The sequence below is a fragment of the Panthera leo genome, chromosome E3, assembly GCF_018350215.1.
Source record: "Panthera leo isolate Ple1 chromosome E3, P.leo_Ple1_pat1.1, whole genome shotgun sequence".
Lineage (NCBI taxonomy): Eukaryota > Metazoa > Chordata > Mammalia > Carnivora > Felidae > Panthera > Panthera leo.
Window position 1 is genome coordinate 19,420,201 of NC_056694.1, and position 16,196 is coordinate 19,436,396.

General features: G+C 52.8%; 1 protein-coding gene and 1 long non-coding RNA gene across 3 annotated transcripts in view; one reads left to right on the top strand and one right to left on the bottom strand.

Moving 5' to 3' along the window:
• Positions 1–16,196, bottom strand: part of LOC122210233 (katanin interacting protein) — a 192,692-nt gene that overhangs the window by 75,050 nt on the left and 101,446 nt on the right. The window contains exon 10 of the mRNA XM_042922814.1: positions 13,563–13,694. Within this exon, the coding sequence (XP_042778748.1) occupies positions 13,563–13,694 (132 nt within the window). The remainder of the gene's footprint in view (positions 1–13,562; positions 13,695–16,196) is intronic.
• LOC122210234 lies at positions 452–6,115 on the top strand. 2 transcript variants are annotated; one of them, XR_006197976.1, is made up of 3 exons: positions 452–537; positions 3,347–3,448; positions 5,193–6,115. It is a non-coding gene; the product is annotated as an uncharacterized LOC122210234 (long non-coding RNA). The 2 variants fall into 2 exon arrangements; XR_006197977.1 differs by lacking the exon at positions 452–537 and adding an exon at positions 1,133–1,485.

Consider the following 16,196-nt stretch of genomic DNA (forward strand, 5'->3'; position numbering starts at 1 on the left):
CCAGGCACCAGTGAGGGGAGATCTGCGTGTGCTTTGTTACTGGAGCACCAAGGTGCAGCCGGGGAAACGGGTTCAGGAGGCCTAAGTGGGGGTGGGTGGGGCCAGGTCACTCAGGGCCTTGCTCTGAGTGAAATGGGGAGCCACTGCAGGTTCTAGGGCAAGGGAGTGCTTGACCTGACTCAGGCGCTGAGCGGGGGACAGACTGAATGGAGGTGGAGGTGACAGCAGGGAGACCAGGCAGTGGTGGAGGCGGGACACAGGCTGCTCAGATCCCGCGGACACAGTAAAGACAGGACCCAGGGATGTGGCTGGGGGAGAGGAACAGTTGAGCTGGGAAGGCTGTGGGTGGAGCAGGTTTGGGAGCAGAGAGCAGGGGCTCAGGTTCGGACAGATTGGGTCCAAGATGTGATTCTGGCATCGGAGCGGAGCCGTCGGGTTGCGCGAACGCACCGTGCTGGAGACAGATGTGAATTCAACAGCAGCGACTGGACCGCATCATTTAAGTGATGTCGAAGATAACCAAGTGGGCATTCACAGGTACGACCTCTTGGGATGCAGAAAATAGCATCCATCCATCTTTACGACCTCGGTAAGCCATCCGGGTGGGGCACTGGGGGTTCCTGTTGGAGCGCGTGACCCTTCTGCTATGTTGTGTCACAGAACGTGGGGTCTGAAGGAGAGTTCCAGAAGCGACATCCAGAATGGCACCGGGAGGAGAGGCACGGAAACCCAGCAGCTCTGCTGGCCTGCCTTCCAGGGCGGCCGGGCACTGGGTTGATGGGAGGCCGTGGGTTTTTATGGAAAAGCTAAACTAACATGAACAGTATCAGTTTCCACAGGCACCCAGGGAGTGGCTGTGAATTTGAATGCCCTGGGCCGGGGGCCACAGCCCAGCTCCAGCCAGCACCTGCCACATAGGGCTACACTCCTTTTTTTAAATGTTTTAATGTTTACTTATTTTTTAGAGAGAGAGAGAGAGAGACAGAGAGTGAGCGGGGGAGGGGCAGAGAGAGAAGGAGACACCGAATCCGAAGCAGGCTCCAGACTCTGAGCTGTCAGCACAGAGCCCGACGCGGGGCTCAAACCCACAGACCGTGAGATCATGACCTGAGCTGAGGTTGGACACTGGACCGACTGAGCCACCCAGGTGCCCCCATGTAGGTCTACACTCTTAGCGTTGCCTTTTTTTTCCCCCCAAGAAAAGCTAGAATCAGAAATCTATGTGAAATCCCCTGAATTTTACCTGTTCATGACATAGCCTGGTTTTTAAGAAACCTTATGAAGGCCAACAGAACCCAAGGGGCTGGCCTACCCCAAGGCCACGACAAGTCCAAGCTGCTCTCCCACGAGGGTCAAGAGCACCCAAAGGAACCTCGCGTGGCTGCAGATGGCCGGCCTGGGCTATAAACAGCAAGTGGGTCATTTTCTGACTTTGGTGTACTGTCCCCTCATCATTGCCCCGACGCCGCTCCTCAGGACAGGAAGGTAAGGGGCTGCCGGATAAGTGACCCGGGATTCTGCTCACCCCAGTCAAGGCTGCTTTATGGTCTCCCCTGGTTGCCCTTCTTCTCAGCGACCCAAACACCGAGCAGAAAGAACGCAAGGGCTGGTAGCAGCTAGGGCTTAACATGCTGATGGGGGTGGGGATCCTTGATGGGGGTGTGGAAATGTCCCCTTGGGGGGACGCAGGGGGCCTCGCGGGGCTCAGGTCCTGGAAGCAGCTGGGGGGATGGGACTCGGTCTTGAGCTACATCGAAGCTAGAACTGAAAAATCCACACGGTCGCCCCAAGGGTGGCTGAAGCGGAAATGGGTTCCCGCAAGGCAAACGCATGAATGACGCAGGCTCTCGACCTTCGCTAGGCTGTGGAATGACACGCTGCTCTGGTAGAACAGCACGGCCCTGCCTCAGAGCCCACAGTCGTGGGGCAGGGACAGACACGGATCACGCAGGTGCACCGTGGACCTACCGGCAGGTGGGGGACAAGTGGCAGGGTAAAGGCTGGAGAGGATAGAGGGAGTGGACACTATTTGAGGCACTTGGTGAGGGAAGGCCACATCTGAGTGGAGACCTAAGGGCAGTGAGCCCTGTGAATACCCCTATAGTGGAGGGAGGGAGGGGGGTTGCTCCTGGCCGGGGAACAGCAGGTGCCAAGGCCCTGAGGTGGGCTGGGCTTGGGGGTTGGGTTCTCATGCAGCCCCGAGGCCATGTCAGCCCAACAGGCCTCAAGCTACAACCCGGGTGACTGGCACGATGATTTTTGTCAAAGGAACGTATGGAAAGTCCTTTCGACCCCAGACCTTGTCGGTCTCGGTGTTTGCGAATAGCACCAAAGCAATGCTGTTTCCTCCATCAGCTGCAGTGCAGCAGAGCTAAAAAATTCAAGGCCCCTTCAGATGCTCTAGAGGATTCTATAAATAAGGGACCAAGGTCTATAAATAAGAGACAAGTGTGCCCAGGCTCTAACAGTGGGGGTGCGAACCCCCACGTTGGTGGAAGGCTCAGGCAGCACCAAGACCAGCAGAACAAAAGCTCCTTCTCCATTTCCTGCGCGGAGCGCTTATAAAGTCGGTCTACAAGGAGCTGTGTGGTGCCCCTGCCTTGTTACTGTCTTTACGTGCGCAGGTGGCCCGTCCTCTCGTGCCTCAGTGGTCTGGGGCTGGGGAGGAACGGTGCACCCGAGTCTAACCCTCTGTCCTCGGTCGCTGCACCCCTGTGCTCGCCTCTTCTTGGAAAAGGATATCGAGGATGGCGTGTTCTTCCAGTGGGGTCCAGTTCTGCCTACACAAACGCTTCTGCCCCAAGCGAATTTCACTGGGGAGGGAATGCTCCCCTGGCAACAGGATCATCTCCGGCTGCCTGTGCCCTCTGAGTCCTATTATGCTAAGAAGACGCTTTGAAAAATGAAATCACCCTCTTCCCGAGTGAAGGTCAACCCTGCAGCTCCGTTACCAGAGCTTTCCCCGCCCGTGGTTTCCGAGAGACGTCTGCACACGGTGCCGGCGTCCTCCTGAACCCCATTTCTGCTGACCAGCTTGTGTTTACGGTGCATTTCCTCCCGACACACGAGGCAACCACCTTTTAACTCGTTTTGACGCTCTCATCGCTCACTTGGGTGAGCCAGCTTCGCGCCAGCCTGAACCCCACGGGGGGGGTGGATTTATTTTCATCACACACCTAGAGAATGGCAGATTTATTCACACAATAAATTTGTGCCACCAGCAGGAACCAAATTGCACATTTTAATTTATCCCACACTGCTCTTTTCTGGTGGAAAACCATCCCTCTTCTGGTCACTTCACTTTCTCTCCCCTTCACCGAAATTTGCCCTTTTTTCTCTCTTACAGAGAAACAAAGAGCATATCAACATGGGAGGTTTACCGTGAATACAACACATGTCACAAAAGAAGACAGGGGGGTGCGGGGCTCCCGGTGGACTCACAAGCCAGGTAACTTGCTCCCATCTGCCAGCCGGGACTCCAAAAAACTCAAAGTCAGAGTCTCTGCAAAATTGTCCCTTACCGCATGTGTGGGACCTTTAAGGTCACCTGGGAATCCACTGGAACGGCAAGATACTACATCTGAGAATAACAAGGGTCTATTGTAAAGATCATAAGCCAGCAGCCCACAGGCCAAAACCACCTGCAGATGTGTGTTGTGTGACTTTTACTACTTTTTTTAATTGGAAATAGATGCTAAGCTTTTTTTTTTCTTTTTTTTTTTTTTAAAGAGGAAATCTACCTGATAATTAGAATTCCTGGAGTTTCTTGAAAAATCATAGGAACACAGGGTGCCTGGGTGGTTCCGTCAGTTAAGCATCCGACTTGGTTTTGGCTCAGGTCATGATCTCATGGTTTGGGGGTTCAAGACCTACATCAGGCTCTACACTGACAGCTGCAGAGCCTGCTTGGGGTTCTCCGTCTCCCTCGGTCTCTGCCCCTCCCCCACTCACTCTCTATCTCTCTCTCTCTAAATAAATAAACATTAAAATAAAATCCTATGATCTGGGAACCTCTGACCAGACGGCATTCCCATGTGGGGATCATATGCTGGAGTTGGGTAGTGGGGCCCCCTTTAGACGGGTTATAAGCCCTCTGGGTTCTACGGGGCACCCCTACTCCCTATGGTCACATGACCATCAGCTTGGAGACTGTGCACTTACTTGCGTGGCAAAAGGTCCAGGGAAACAGCTGACTTAGCCCTGTTTTGTCCTGAGATGCCCACACTCATCCCTAAAATCCTGAGACCCCGGGTGGCTTAGTTGGCTAAGCGCTGGACTTTGGCTCAGGTCATGATCTCACAGTTCGTGAGTTCGAGCCCCACATCAGTCTCTGCTGTCAGTGCATAGCCTGCTTTGGATCTTCTGTCTCCCTCTCTCTCTGTCCCTCCCCTGTGCTCTCTCTTTTTCTCTCTCAAAAATAGCAAATAAGCATTAAAAAAAATGAAACAAAATAACATCCTGAGATGCCCACACTCGCCTCTAAAATTCAACTGGCAGGTGGGAAGGGGGGGCTACACCCGCACAATGGTCTACATCTGAGTACTCAACCCTCCATGCAGCTGACGACAGCACAGCCTCACCAGGCCACACGCTTCCCATGGCCTAAGAGGCTGTGACCAGTGTCCGCCACCTCCTCCCCTCCCTGGCCCCCCGATGCAACGTCACTCACCGAGGGGTGGAGTCTATTTCTCCAGCTGGGCTCAGCTTGGTGACTTTCTTTGGCCAACAGATCACTGGACAGTCAAGACCAAGCAGAGTCTGCAAAAAGCACTTACACGGGGGCGCCCGGGTGGCTCAGTCGGTCAAGCGTCCGACTTCGGCTCAGGGCATGATCTCACGGCCCGCGAGTTCGAGCCCCGCGTCGGGCTCGGTGCTGGCCGCTCAGAGCCTGGAACCTGCTTCGGATTCTGTGTCTCTCTCTCTCTCTGCCCCTCCCCCACCCATGCTCTGTCACGCAAGGGACCGTCCAGCCCAGGTGGCCACCAGCTCCCTCTGGAGCCGCCCAGCCTGTCTGAGCAAAAAAGGGCTGTTGTTTCAGGCCACCGTATTTTGGGGTTGTTTGTTGGGCGGCTATAAATAGCTGATACACATGGCTTGTCAAGGCCTGTGTTCTTCTGTCTCCGGGCCTCTCCGTGGGCAGGTGCTGTCTGTGACTCGAACACTCATCATGTTACTGCCGTCTCTTTTCTCAGCCCCGGGAATGCACGTGGTTTCCGAGGAAGGCGATGAGGGCTCCCCGCGCCACCCTGACTACGTGACTCCGCTCCTTCCTCCGGGATCATCACAGCCCTCTGCTCCACGCCCTGCCTCTGGAGCATCTTTAGCAAAATGTCCTCGGTGCTTAATTTGCACATGAAATGAAGAGCAGTTTGCTTGTGTCTTTCCTGTAAGGGGAACACCATCACAGCGCCCGTGTTTTCTTTGGGGGAACCAGCCCTTCCCCTCTCTTCTCAGGCTACAGACTTTGGACGGATCTGACCCTGCTCCTCGCCCAGCCTTTCCCTGTGACCACGGAGATTGGAGATCCGTTCAGGGGAGAGCTGGTTCCTGGGCTCTGCTGAATTATTAGCAAAGGAGCAGTTCCTTTCTCTAGGGCTGCTGGGCCAGCAAAAAGAGAGCCTAGAGGCCCTGGGGGCCATCCGTGGGCCATGCCTGAGACTAGAGATGTGGTTCTCAAAGTGTGATCCCTGGATCGGTAACCTCAGCATCATCGGAACTTGTTACGGGATCAAAATACTTAGGCTCCAAGATGCACCGAAGCAGAAACTGGGGCTGGGTCCAACAATCCGTGTTTTCATTTGCTTGGCAAAGAATTCTGATGCACATTCCAAGTTTGAGACCCTGCTGGACTGGAGGAGAGAGGAGCTAAGTGATGAAGAGACAGCTTCCTGGTGATATCATCCGGGCACCTAGATCCCACCATGCCTGACGCCGAATCTATAGTCCTGGACTCTCCAGGTCTGTGAGCAATACATTTTCCTTTGTTGCTTTAGCCAGTTTGGATTTCTGTCACTTGCTATTAATAATGAACACGGACCAACTACTAACTGTAAGACTCTGGACTTCGGCAGAGTGGTCTTTCTGCTGCTGGTACCTGACAGAAATGCTAAGTACGGGGCTGTCAGGGTCCTCTAATTCAATCACACTGAGGGTGTTACTTTATTTCTACGGTTGGCAGCTTGTCTGAGAAAAGTGGTTCAGATATATCACTTCCCTAGAGCATTCTGACAACCTTGACAGTAAACTTTGTGCATTAAAGACTAATGTTCTTTCCCCCTCAATAGGACAACAGGTCTCTGGAAGTCTCCTGGGTAGAGATGGGAGTAACACAGGACGTGAGGTCCCTTCATTAGAACCAGGACAGTTACAGTGACAGAGGGGAATAAGCTCTCATGCATCATACGCACACTTAATTGACACAAATTCAATTTTATGACCTTGGCCAAAAGAAAAGGGGCAAGGGGGGAAATAACTCTACAAAGAGTACAGGCAATAGGTTGTACTTCTGGTGACGTTCATCCGGACCCAACTCTTCCTTAGAGCACAGCTAGAAAAGCTGGCCCAAGTGTTACACAAACCTGGTTGAAAAAAAAGACATTTGTTGGAAGGCGTGGAGAATGAACAGGGCTGTGAAGGACTACATGTGAATGAACAGGGCCAAAAGAAGGCAGGAGAAGGAAACCCAGAGAGGTGAACCCACAAGGAGCTGTTGACTCTTGAGTGAGCCGCTGCTAGCTGGGAGGCTGAGCGGAGCTGGTGACAGACTTGGGGTCACAGCCTGAGAGTCAGGGTGACCTGGCAAAAGCCAGGATGGAAGGGCACAGAAAGGTTAACAACATGGGCAGTCCAGATCACTACTGTGTAAAATTAAGAATAATAGTGATAATAATGACGATGCCGTCACCTAGTGAGGTTTAAAATCTAGACAGAATTAAACAGCATGACAATAATAGCATTTAAGTTGGGAGGGGAATAAATGGAGTTACAGAGTTGTAAGGTCCTTTCACTGAGTGAGAAGTGGTAAACTTGCTAATTTAGACTCAGATAAGTCAAGAATGCGTGTCGCAATCTCAGGTGATGACTGGAAGGATAATAAAAGAATGTATAACTAACAAGCTAATAGAGAGAAAGGAGGAATAACAGAAAGTAATCAGCTCAAAAGAGGGCAAGAAAGGAGAGAGAGAGGAACATAAAACAGGCAGAGCCAATAAAAAGCAAACAATACGATAGTAGATTTAAACTCAAGTATATCAGCAATTACATTAAATGTAAATGGACTAAATGTGCCCATTAAAACACGTAGATTGTTAGAGGATAAAAATAAAACCCAATTACATGCTGCTTATGAGAGACAAACTTCAACATAAGGAAGGAGAGATTTCAAAGCAAAGGAGGAAAGGAGATACACCATGTAAACACTGACCAAAAGAAAGTTGGTGGGCTTTAGGGCAAAGAGCATCACTAGATTGAAAAAGAGACAATGCGGTGATTAAAGGTTCCATTCACCATGGAGATATAAAGAGGCTGATTTGTGCGTGACCCTCAAAAGCCCGCCCCACAAATACAAAGCATATAAGCAGTCCAGATTGTGCCTGGAAGGGGTGAGATGGTTTGATGTCACTGTCTTGTCAGGAAGTCTCAGGTTCCTTGTGCCTCTGGGGATGTGAACACCCAGCACCCTGAGCACAATGCCAGAGTCTAAAAACACACATTTTCAGGGTGCCTGGGTGACTCAGTTGATTAAGCATCCGACCTGGGCTCAGGTCACGATCTCACAGTTTGTGGGTTCGAGCCCCGCATCGGGCTCTGTGCTGACCGGTCAGAGTCCAGAGCCTGCTTCGGATTCTGTGTCTCCCTCTCTCTCTGCCCCTCCCCCATTCACTCTCTATCTCTCTCTCTCAAAAATAAACAAGCATAAAAAATTTTTTTTAATAAATAAATCAATAAAAAATAAATAAAAACACAGTTTCACTGCAACCCAGACCCTAGACAGAGCCAACTGCTTCATCTGGGGCTCAGCCAAGGAGCTGGGATGGTTCCCACCCTGGAGGAGAGACGATGCTCTGGGGTTGTCTACATATATACACATACACGCTGCCCTTCAGCATCAGTCTGACAGATTTCCAAGGGTTTCTTTGGACACCTGCACTTCTGACCTTCAGAACATAATCCCCGTGTGAAAAGTGGCTCCACCGTAATCCCAGCGCAAGGGTGGGGACAATGCCACGGTTTTCAACTTTCCTTTCTTCCAATGTGGCTTATGTAGGGGCCAAATGTATTTGACAGGCTGAGCTCCAAATCTGTTCAAAATGAAGATTCCATTACCTCAGACAGGGTCCTCTTTCGGGGAGTCGATGGGACAAATCGCTCTAAGAACCAAATACCAGAGACGGCGGGTGATCTGACTTTGATCAGATGGCCCAGTGACATACATTTTTTATATGCATCCACGATTCTTTGCCACGGAAGCTCAGAGCCACAACTGTACCGCCCTCACGTACCCATTTGTTCACCCCCTGGCTTCATCGTGTTTTCTCTACTCTCGTTTTCTCTTCACCCTCACTTCCTCAGGTATGTGTTCGACTCACGCCACAGGTTATATGTAGTTTGTTAAAATATGCCAGAACTTTCTGGAGAATGGCCGATGATAGATTGATTAATTAATTAAGCTCTGCTTCTCAAAATGTTGTCCATGAAGGTCTGTGTTACGGGTTGAACTGAGTCCCCATAAAGGATGCTGGGGTCCTAACCCCCAGGCCCTGTCAACGTGACCTTCCTTGGAAATGGGGTTATTTGCAGATAATTGGGTTAATATGAGGTCGCGAGGGTGGACCTTCATCCAATATGACTGATATCCTTATAAAAAGGGGAAATCTGGACACGTAGACAGATGCCCACGCAGGAGAGCGTCACGTGAAGGTTGGAGTTCCATTGCCCCGAGTCAAGGGACCACCGGGAACTAGAAGGAGGCCCAGCACAGATTCTGCCCTAGAGCCTTCAGAAGGAACACGGCCCTGCTGACACCTTAGTCTTGGACTTCTGGCTTCCAGAGCTGTGAGGCGATACATTTCTGCTCTTCGACTCGATTCAGACTGTGGTATTTTGTTACAGCAGCAACCGTAGGAAACGAAGATGCTATTCAAAATTGTTTTAGTCGATGCACTAAAATTTTGTTCACCTTGGAGAATATTAACAGTTATATGCTGACATCAATGAGAATTAGAAAAAAAAAAAATATCTCCTGTGACTCAGTTCTGTGATTTCAGGCTTGTTTTTGGTTCGGACCGGCCCGACGTGGGTACGTCGTAAGCGAGTCACATTGTAGCGGGCACGCGAGGGGCCATGCGGTGGCGTGGCTAAGAAAACAGACTCTGAAGCCAGGTTTTCAAGCACTGGTCTCGCCACTCGCTGGCTGTGTGACTTTGGACAGACTCCTCAACCTCTCTGTGCCTTGGTCTCCTCTGTAAAATGGTGTTGCTGACAGCATCCGCCGCCCGGGGTGGTTTAGATGATGACACGCAAGATGACGTGCGTGTTGTAAAACATGCCGCTTTGGGTTCAGTGCTTTGTAAATGCCGGCTTTTCGCTTTATTACCCAGACGCGGGACATCTAGTGATCGCGGCACACGCATGAGGGAGGGGAGCCCCGGTGAGCCCAGCAGGACAGACCAGACTTTTGTTTCCTGAAGCTGCGGTTAACGGAGCCAGTTTGGGTGTCGGAGAAACAGCATCACGCGGGATTTACCATCTGCACCCTCCACGTGCTGTTGGCCCTGCAAGAGCTGACAGGGCCCTTATCTCGTCCCCTGGCCCCCCTCTCTCTCTCTCCTTCCCAGCTTCTTGGTCCTTCATCCAACCAAAGCAGATAGATCCAAAACTCACCACGTTTTTCTGACATCTTACATGTTACATCTGACTCTTCACCCCTGTCGACTACATCTCGAAAGACCTATTTACAAATATGGCATCTCCAGCCCCATCGGCGGCTGTGACCTTGGCATGCCCTTGTCAACATATCACTTCTGCGGTGATTCCCTTTCCACGTCTACCTTCCTCGGGTCCCCCCCCAATGCAAGCACCTTTCTAGGCTCTGGCTTTTGCCAAGAAGTCCCAGGAGCCAGTTTGGTTCCAACTCTGCCCACTGGATTCTGGCTCTTCGTGTGGGTAGGACGCACACAACTCCACCACCCGCAGCCTCTGTCTGGTTGTGGTTCGGGGTCACTCCCCGCTGAGGCAGGACGCAGATCAGACCCAGCCTTCCTGCAGTGGGCTTAGCACTGAATACTACCTGTCCAGATCCAGCGGCCTGGCTTACTTAGGTCTCCCTTGCTCCCTTGCTAGATCTCAGGACCTGCACCAGCCAAGTGACAAGCCAGGGAGTCCCCCATCACTGCCGAGTCTCGGCTCTGCTGTCCTATCACAGCAGGCTCCCCACCGCCCAGCTCCTTGCCCTCGGTTGTTCAGGATAAATGTCACAACTAGTCTTATATGCTTACAACAGACTCCTCGGTTGCTGTCAGGAATCCGGCCACTGGTAAGACTCAGAGACGAGCCACCACCTTCCCCATCCTCTAGTCCCACATCCACCCTGGCTCCCGACAAGCCACACTCCATGTGGCAGCCACAGGGACCTTGTTCAAATATAAAGCAGGTCAGTGCCAAGTCCCTCCCCCGGCCCCTGCTCACCTCTGTGACCCCTCACCCGCCACGCTCTGGCCTCCAGCCTTCTTTCTTATTCTTGAGCCAACTGAGCAGCTCTTTCCTACCTCAGGGCCTTTGCACAGGCTTTCCCTTCTGCAAAGGGCTAGTCCTTGACCTCATCCAGGTCTCAGCTCGTGTCCCCCCTCCTTGGAGAGGCCTCCTCTGACCATGCTGCCAGCCTTGGTGCAGTTGCTGTCTTGGTGGTAGCTGTTACCACCCATCTTCGTGTTTGTTATCTAGCCCCACCCACCGAAATATCAACACCAAGAGAGCAGGAAAAGTGTGTTGCTCACTGGATCACCAGGCCTGGATCAGGGGCCGGCACATAGCGGGTGCTCAGCACACAGGTTTCTGGTGAGGTCAAAAAGACAACAGATGACCTGCTGCCCTACCCAGAACCCCATCCGGGGCTGGACTGGACTGGACTGGAGCATGCCCCTGACCTGCAGCCCCAGGCCTGGGCCCCACGGCCCAGCCTCCCCTGCTGGCCCGGCCCATGGCCCAGGGCACATTCCCAGGATGCTCGCTGCCAGCCCCGCCTACTGTCCTGACCCCCCAACCCAGGGCTCCTGTGCTGTAACGCTGCCTGAGTCACCACCAGACTTGTCAGGGCCCACCCCCAGGTGCCTGCAAGGCCGCCTCTGTGACCAGCCAGCTCGGGGTGGGGGGAGGGGGGAGGGCAGAGGAGCAGCCCGGCACAGCCATCCAGAGCACGAGCCCTGGAGCCTGGGTGTGAATCGTGGCTTTGCTCTCCCGTTACTCCAGGCAAGTAACTTCCCGCGTTCTCAACCTTGGTTTCCCCACCTGTGAAATGGGAGAAGGGGGTAGCACTATCCAGAGGGATTTCCTGGAATTTGCTGCCTGGCACCCACTGCCTCTGCCTCCGGGGACAGCACCAGTGTCTGCTTCACAGAACCACCCCGACTCAAGCCAGGAGCGACAGCAGCTCCAAGGCTTTGCTGGCCTCGGTGGGAACAGTGCCTGATGGTCCTGCCGAGCACTTGTTCTCGGCCAGGTGACCCTCTAAGTGGCCTATCTCTCCAGCTCTTTGATCCTGATAGCAACCCTCAGATGGGGGGGTTCTTCTCCCTGTTTGCAAATCGAAGAATGAGGCCCAGAGAGGTTAAGTAACCTGCCCGAGGTCACAGAGCTAGTTGGTGGTCAGGCTTGCTTTCTGCCAGTGTTGCTGGGCTCTGGGCTGCTGGTGGCCATCTCACCACCCTTAAGAGCCTGCCCAGGCACAACGGGCACAAAGAACATTGAAGTGGAAGATGGGCAGAGGCAGGCTGCTGCTTTTAATCACCCGGATCCAGCTGTGCCTAAAAATCCCACCACCGTCGGACTTTTTAACTACACGGGTTGATGAGGACTCTTTCCCTCAAAGACGCTTTTTCAAAATCACTTTGCTACCTAAAATGCCTTGCTCTGTATTAATGTGGGTTTCAGGCTGTGGTAAGAATTAACCAGATAATGCCTGGGTGCAGCCCTGCCCACGGCCCCTCGGGCAAACCTCTGCCCACAGCTCCCCTGGCACCGGGGAGGGGGTATGTAAGAACCTGGCTCCCTTGCTCCAGGGTGGGGAGCGGAGGTAGGACGCGGATGTCCAGCACTGGGGATCCCCCAGCCGGGAGGTGTTCCACTTGCCCAGGGAACTTGCGTGGCATCCCCGGTGTGGACGGAATGCCACAGCGACAGAGATCAGGGCCCCTGGCTCAGACAGACTGCTTGTTTAAGCAAGGCTGGCGGGCTGGAGCTGGATTTTGCCCGGGACACCCCAGGGTTCCAAATCCTGGGGACACCAGGATGCCTTGAATTCTCTGGCATTCACAGGATGCCAGAAACCAGAAGCAAGTGGCTTCCTCAGAGCCACTCCACTGGGGCTTGGGGCCTACACTGGCCACTTCCCAGCCGTGTGACTGATCGCCTGCTCTGGGCCTCAGCCCCTCCTCTGTGAAATGGGGACAATCTGTGGGCCTCCCTCAGAGGCTATGTATAAGGATCATAATTTATTACGAATGACATAACACAGCTGACAGCGGTGGCCGGCTCACAGGAAGTGCTCAATGAGCGTGACCTCCCGTCTCCATTAGAAGAGCAACAGGCTGACTTCACCATAACCTCTTCTGTACTATTGGAATTTAGCACCATTGGCATGTATCATGATCCATATGAAGTAGAAAATAACAACAATTTAAAAGCAAAGCCAAAGCTGAAATAGGTTTTCTTCTAGAACCGCATCTTGGTTATAGAATGAGCAAGTGGCTGTGATGGTTGACTTAATGTGTCTATTCAACTGGGCCACAGGGAGCCCAGATATTTCGTTAGACACTACTCTGGTTTCCGAAAGGCGTTTCGGGATGAGGTTAACATTTCAGTTGGAGAATGAAGCAGATTACCCTCCATGATGTGGGTGGGCCCCATCCAATCAGTTGAGCGGCCTGGATTGAACAGAAAGGACTGACCCTCTCCCAAGTAAGAGAGAATTCTCCAGAAGACGGCCTCTGGACTTCATCAGGCAACTTCGACCCTTCCGGTGCGATGGCCTGTGTACTGGAAGACTGGCTCCTCCTGGTTCTGCTAAGCCAGCCTGCAGATTGGACTTTGACACACACACACACACACACACACACACACACACACACACTCTCTCTCTCTCTCTCTCTCTCTCCCCCTCTCTCTCTCTCTCTCTCTTTCTCTCGGTTCTGTTTCTCTGGAGACCTTGACTAACAACACAATTAGGAAAGGTGAGCTCAGGCCTTGACAAAGAGGGTAACACAGCAAAGACTGCTCTATCACGGCATCCCAGTGAGAGTGCCCCAGGCCCAGCCCCAGTCCTGCTCAGAGGCTGCCAGAACTCTTACTTGAACATGCCTTCTCCTGGTCTGGGAACACAGCAGAGGGCTGGGGGTTCAGGTTCAACTCAGGTCTGCTGGGAATGAAAACCTCAGCGTTGTCCTTCCGCTTAGCAGACAAATTCCTCTCCTTCTTACTACCTGCAGGAAAACAGCGGTTTATATGTCAAACGTGGAGCGCTAGCAGAGCGGGGCTTTCTGCTTGGGTATCTGTTGGTTCGTTCACTTATTCATTCGACAAATACTTGCTGAACCCCTACCCTGTGCCAGGCGGCACGCTAGTTTGGAATGGAGATGTGAATTATGCGGCGCATCCTGGCAAATAAATGAAACTTTCTAGGACACGTTCTAGGTGTAGGTTTTCAGATTTTAACATTTCTGGGACAGAAGAAGATTCCAGCACCAGGGTCACAGAGGGGCCACGCAGCTGGGAGCATGTGGCCGGCAGGCATGCAGCAGACAGAGAGGAGAGCCCTGACAGGTTACCAGAGGCACGGAGATGGGGCATTCCAGACACAGGGAACAGAATGTGCAAACGGTGAAAGGCACACAGGTGAAGTCAACGTTTCCCAAAGTAGGGTGCCTGTACCGCGGGCAGAACAGGAAACGATGCCAGAGGCCGTGCAGGCAAATGTTTTTTAAGCGATTATTTAACTGAACCTGCATGGAAAAAACATGTAACCAGCCTATCGACCCCTTGATTTCATTAATATCATTGCTTAGAACAATCTGAAAATCATTAAAGAAAGGAAAGAAAGAGAAAGGAAGGGCAGGGGGGAAGAAACAGAGGGAGATGGAGAAAGAAAAGGTGCTGATTTAAACAACAGCTAAAACAGTACAGGAGGTTTGTGGCGATGGCAAAAACCAAACAAACAAAAATGCACAAAAAAACAAAAACCAAAGAAACCCCCTGTGACTTCAGAAGGTCTGCAAATGGCTCCAGCTCAGGGGAAATGGCGCTAAGAGCCTCTGTCCAGCGCAGATTTAAGAGCTCGAGAGAACGTGCTTGGGACCAGCGGGCAGAAGGCCAGCTTTGCAGGCCAGCAAGGCTGGCGGCTGAGGAGAACAGACCCTGCCGGCAGGGAGATCAGTCAAGGTCCCAGGATTCGGGACTTCCTGACCTGGGAAGACAGGAAACCCGGGAACTGTCTGCTGAAGTGCCATGTAATCGGAGTCCCAGCAGAGCGATCCCGGGGGCCTCAGGGGGGCCCAGAGGAGAGGGAGTCCCAGAATCCAGGGCCCCATGGGATTCTTGGGGGCTCAGAAGGTGCGGGGTGTCCCGCACCAACCTCTCCACCCTCCGCTGCGGACTTGATGAAGGACATGTGTTTCTCTATACACTTCTGAACTCGCTGCTCCCTGGCTGGCCTGAAATGCAGGACCCAACGGATGACATTCAGGACAGGGGACAAGACAAAGAAGGGACGGGGCAAATGACCACAAGACTGTCTCCCCACATGCCGAAAATATGCAGCTGCTGCTAACAGCGACAGCCAGCACTGATTGAGGTCAGGCCCCTGAGTGCTCAGCTGCGGGGACAGGTCCTTCCCCAGACATCGCACGGGGTGGATGGGAGGCGCCCAAAGATGCCTTGACACAAGGTCACAGGGCAAAGGGGAATCAACAGTGCTGATCAGCCGACTCGAAACTAGGGAGATCATTTTGGGTTATCCCAGTGGATCCAATGGAAGCCACAAGGGTCCTTAAAAGTAGAAGAGGGACAGAGTTTCAGTTTGGGACGATGAAAAACTTGTGGAGCTAGATCGTGGTCATGGTGACTGTCCTTAATAACACCAAATGGTGCTCTTAATGGTGACTTTGGTAAATCTGTGCCGTGTGTACCTGACCACAATAAAACAGACCCAAGCACTCGCACAGGCACAGAGAAGAGGGTGGCACACAAGGAGGGCGAGAGGGAGACAGGATCTGGAAGAAAGGTACAGAGAGACTTGACCTTGCTGGCTCTGGAGGTGGAGGGAGGGACCCTGAGCCAAGGAATGCAGAAGCCTCTGGAAGCTGGAAAAGGCAAGAGGGGTTTTCCCCGAGAGCCTCCAGAAAGCTCACAGCCTTGCGGATACCGTGGTTTTAGCCCAGTGAGCTGATGTCAGAGTTCTGGCCTATAGAACTATAAGATAATAAATCTGTGTTGTGTCGGGCCACCGAGTTCGTCATGATTTGTTACAGCAGCGACAGAGGACTAATACATACTATTACAGAACAGGGCTCTGACGTTCAGGTTGTTGGCCCAAGGTCACAGAGCCAGGGAGCGATGGAAGCAGGTTTTCACCAGGCCCGCCTGGCTTGCTTGGAGCCCTGCCCTGAACCACGTTAATCCCCGTCTACCACCGCCTCCTCTGGATAAGATGACCTTCCAGAAACTGTGGCCCCCAGGCCTGCCTTATCTATCGAAAGTCTACACGAGGATATTTTCTAGGGCTCCAAAGGATCCAGAACCCCCTTGAGTCTTCATGGAAGGTGGCCTGGGACCCCCACCAGCCTCCTCATGAACCTCGCTCCCTACATGCTCGCTTGGCTCCAGCCGCACCGGCCCTTTCTCTGTCCTCGGGTGTGCCAAGTTCGTTCCCTCTTCGAACCCTTTGCACCTGCTACCCCCTGCCCCTGGAATGCTGTTCCCACAGCTGC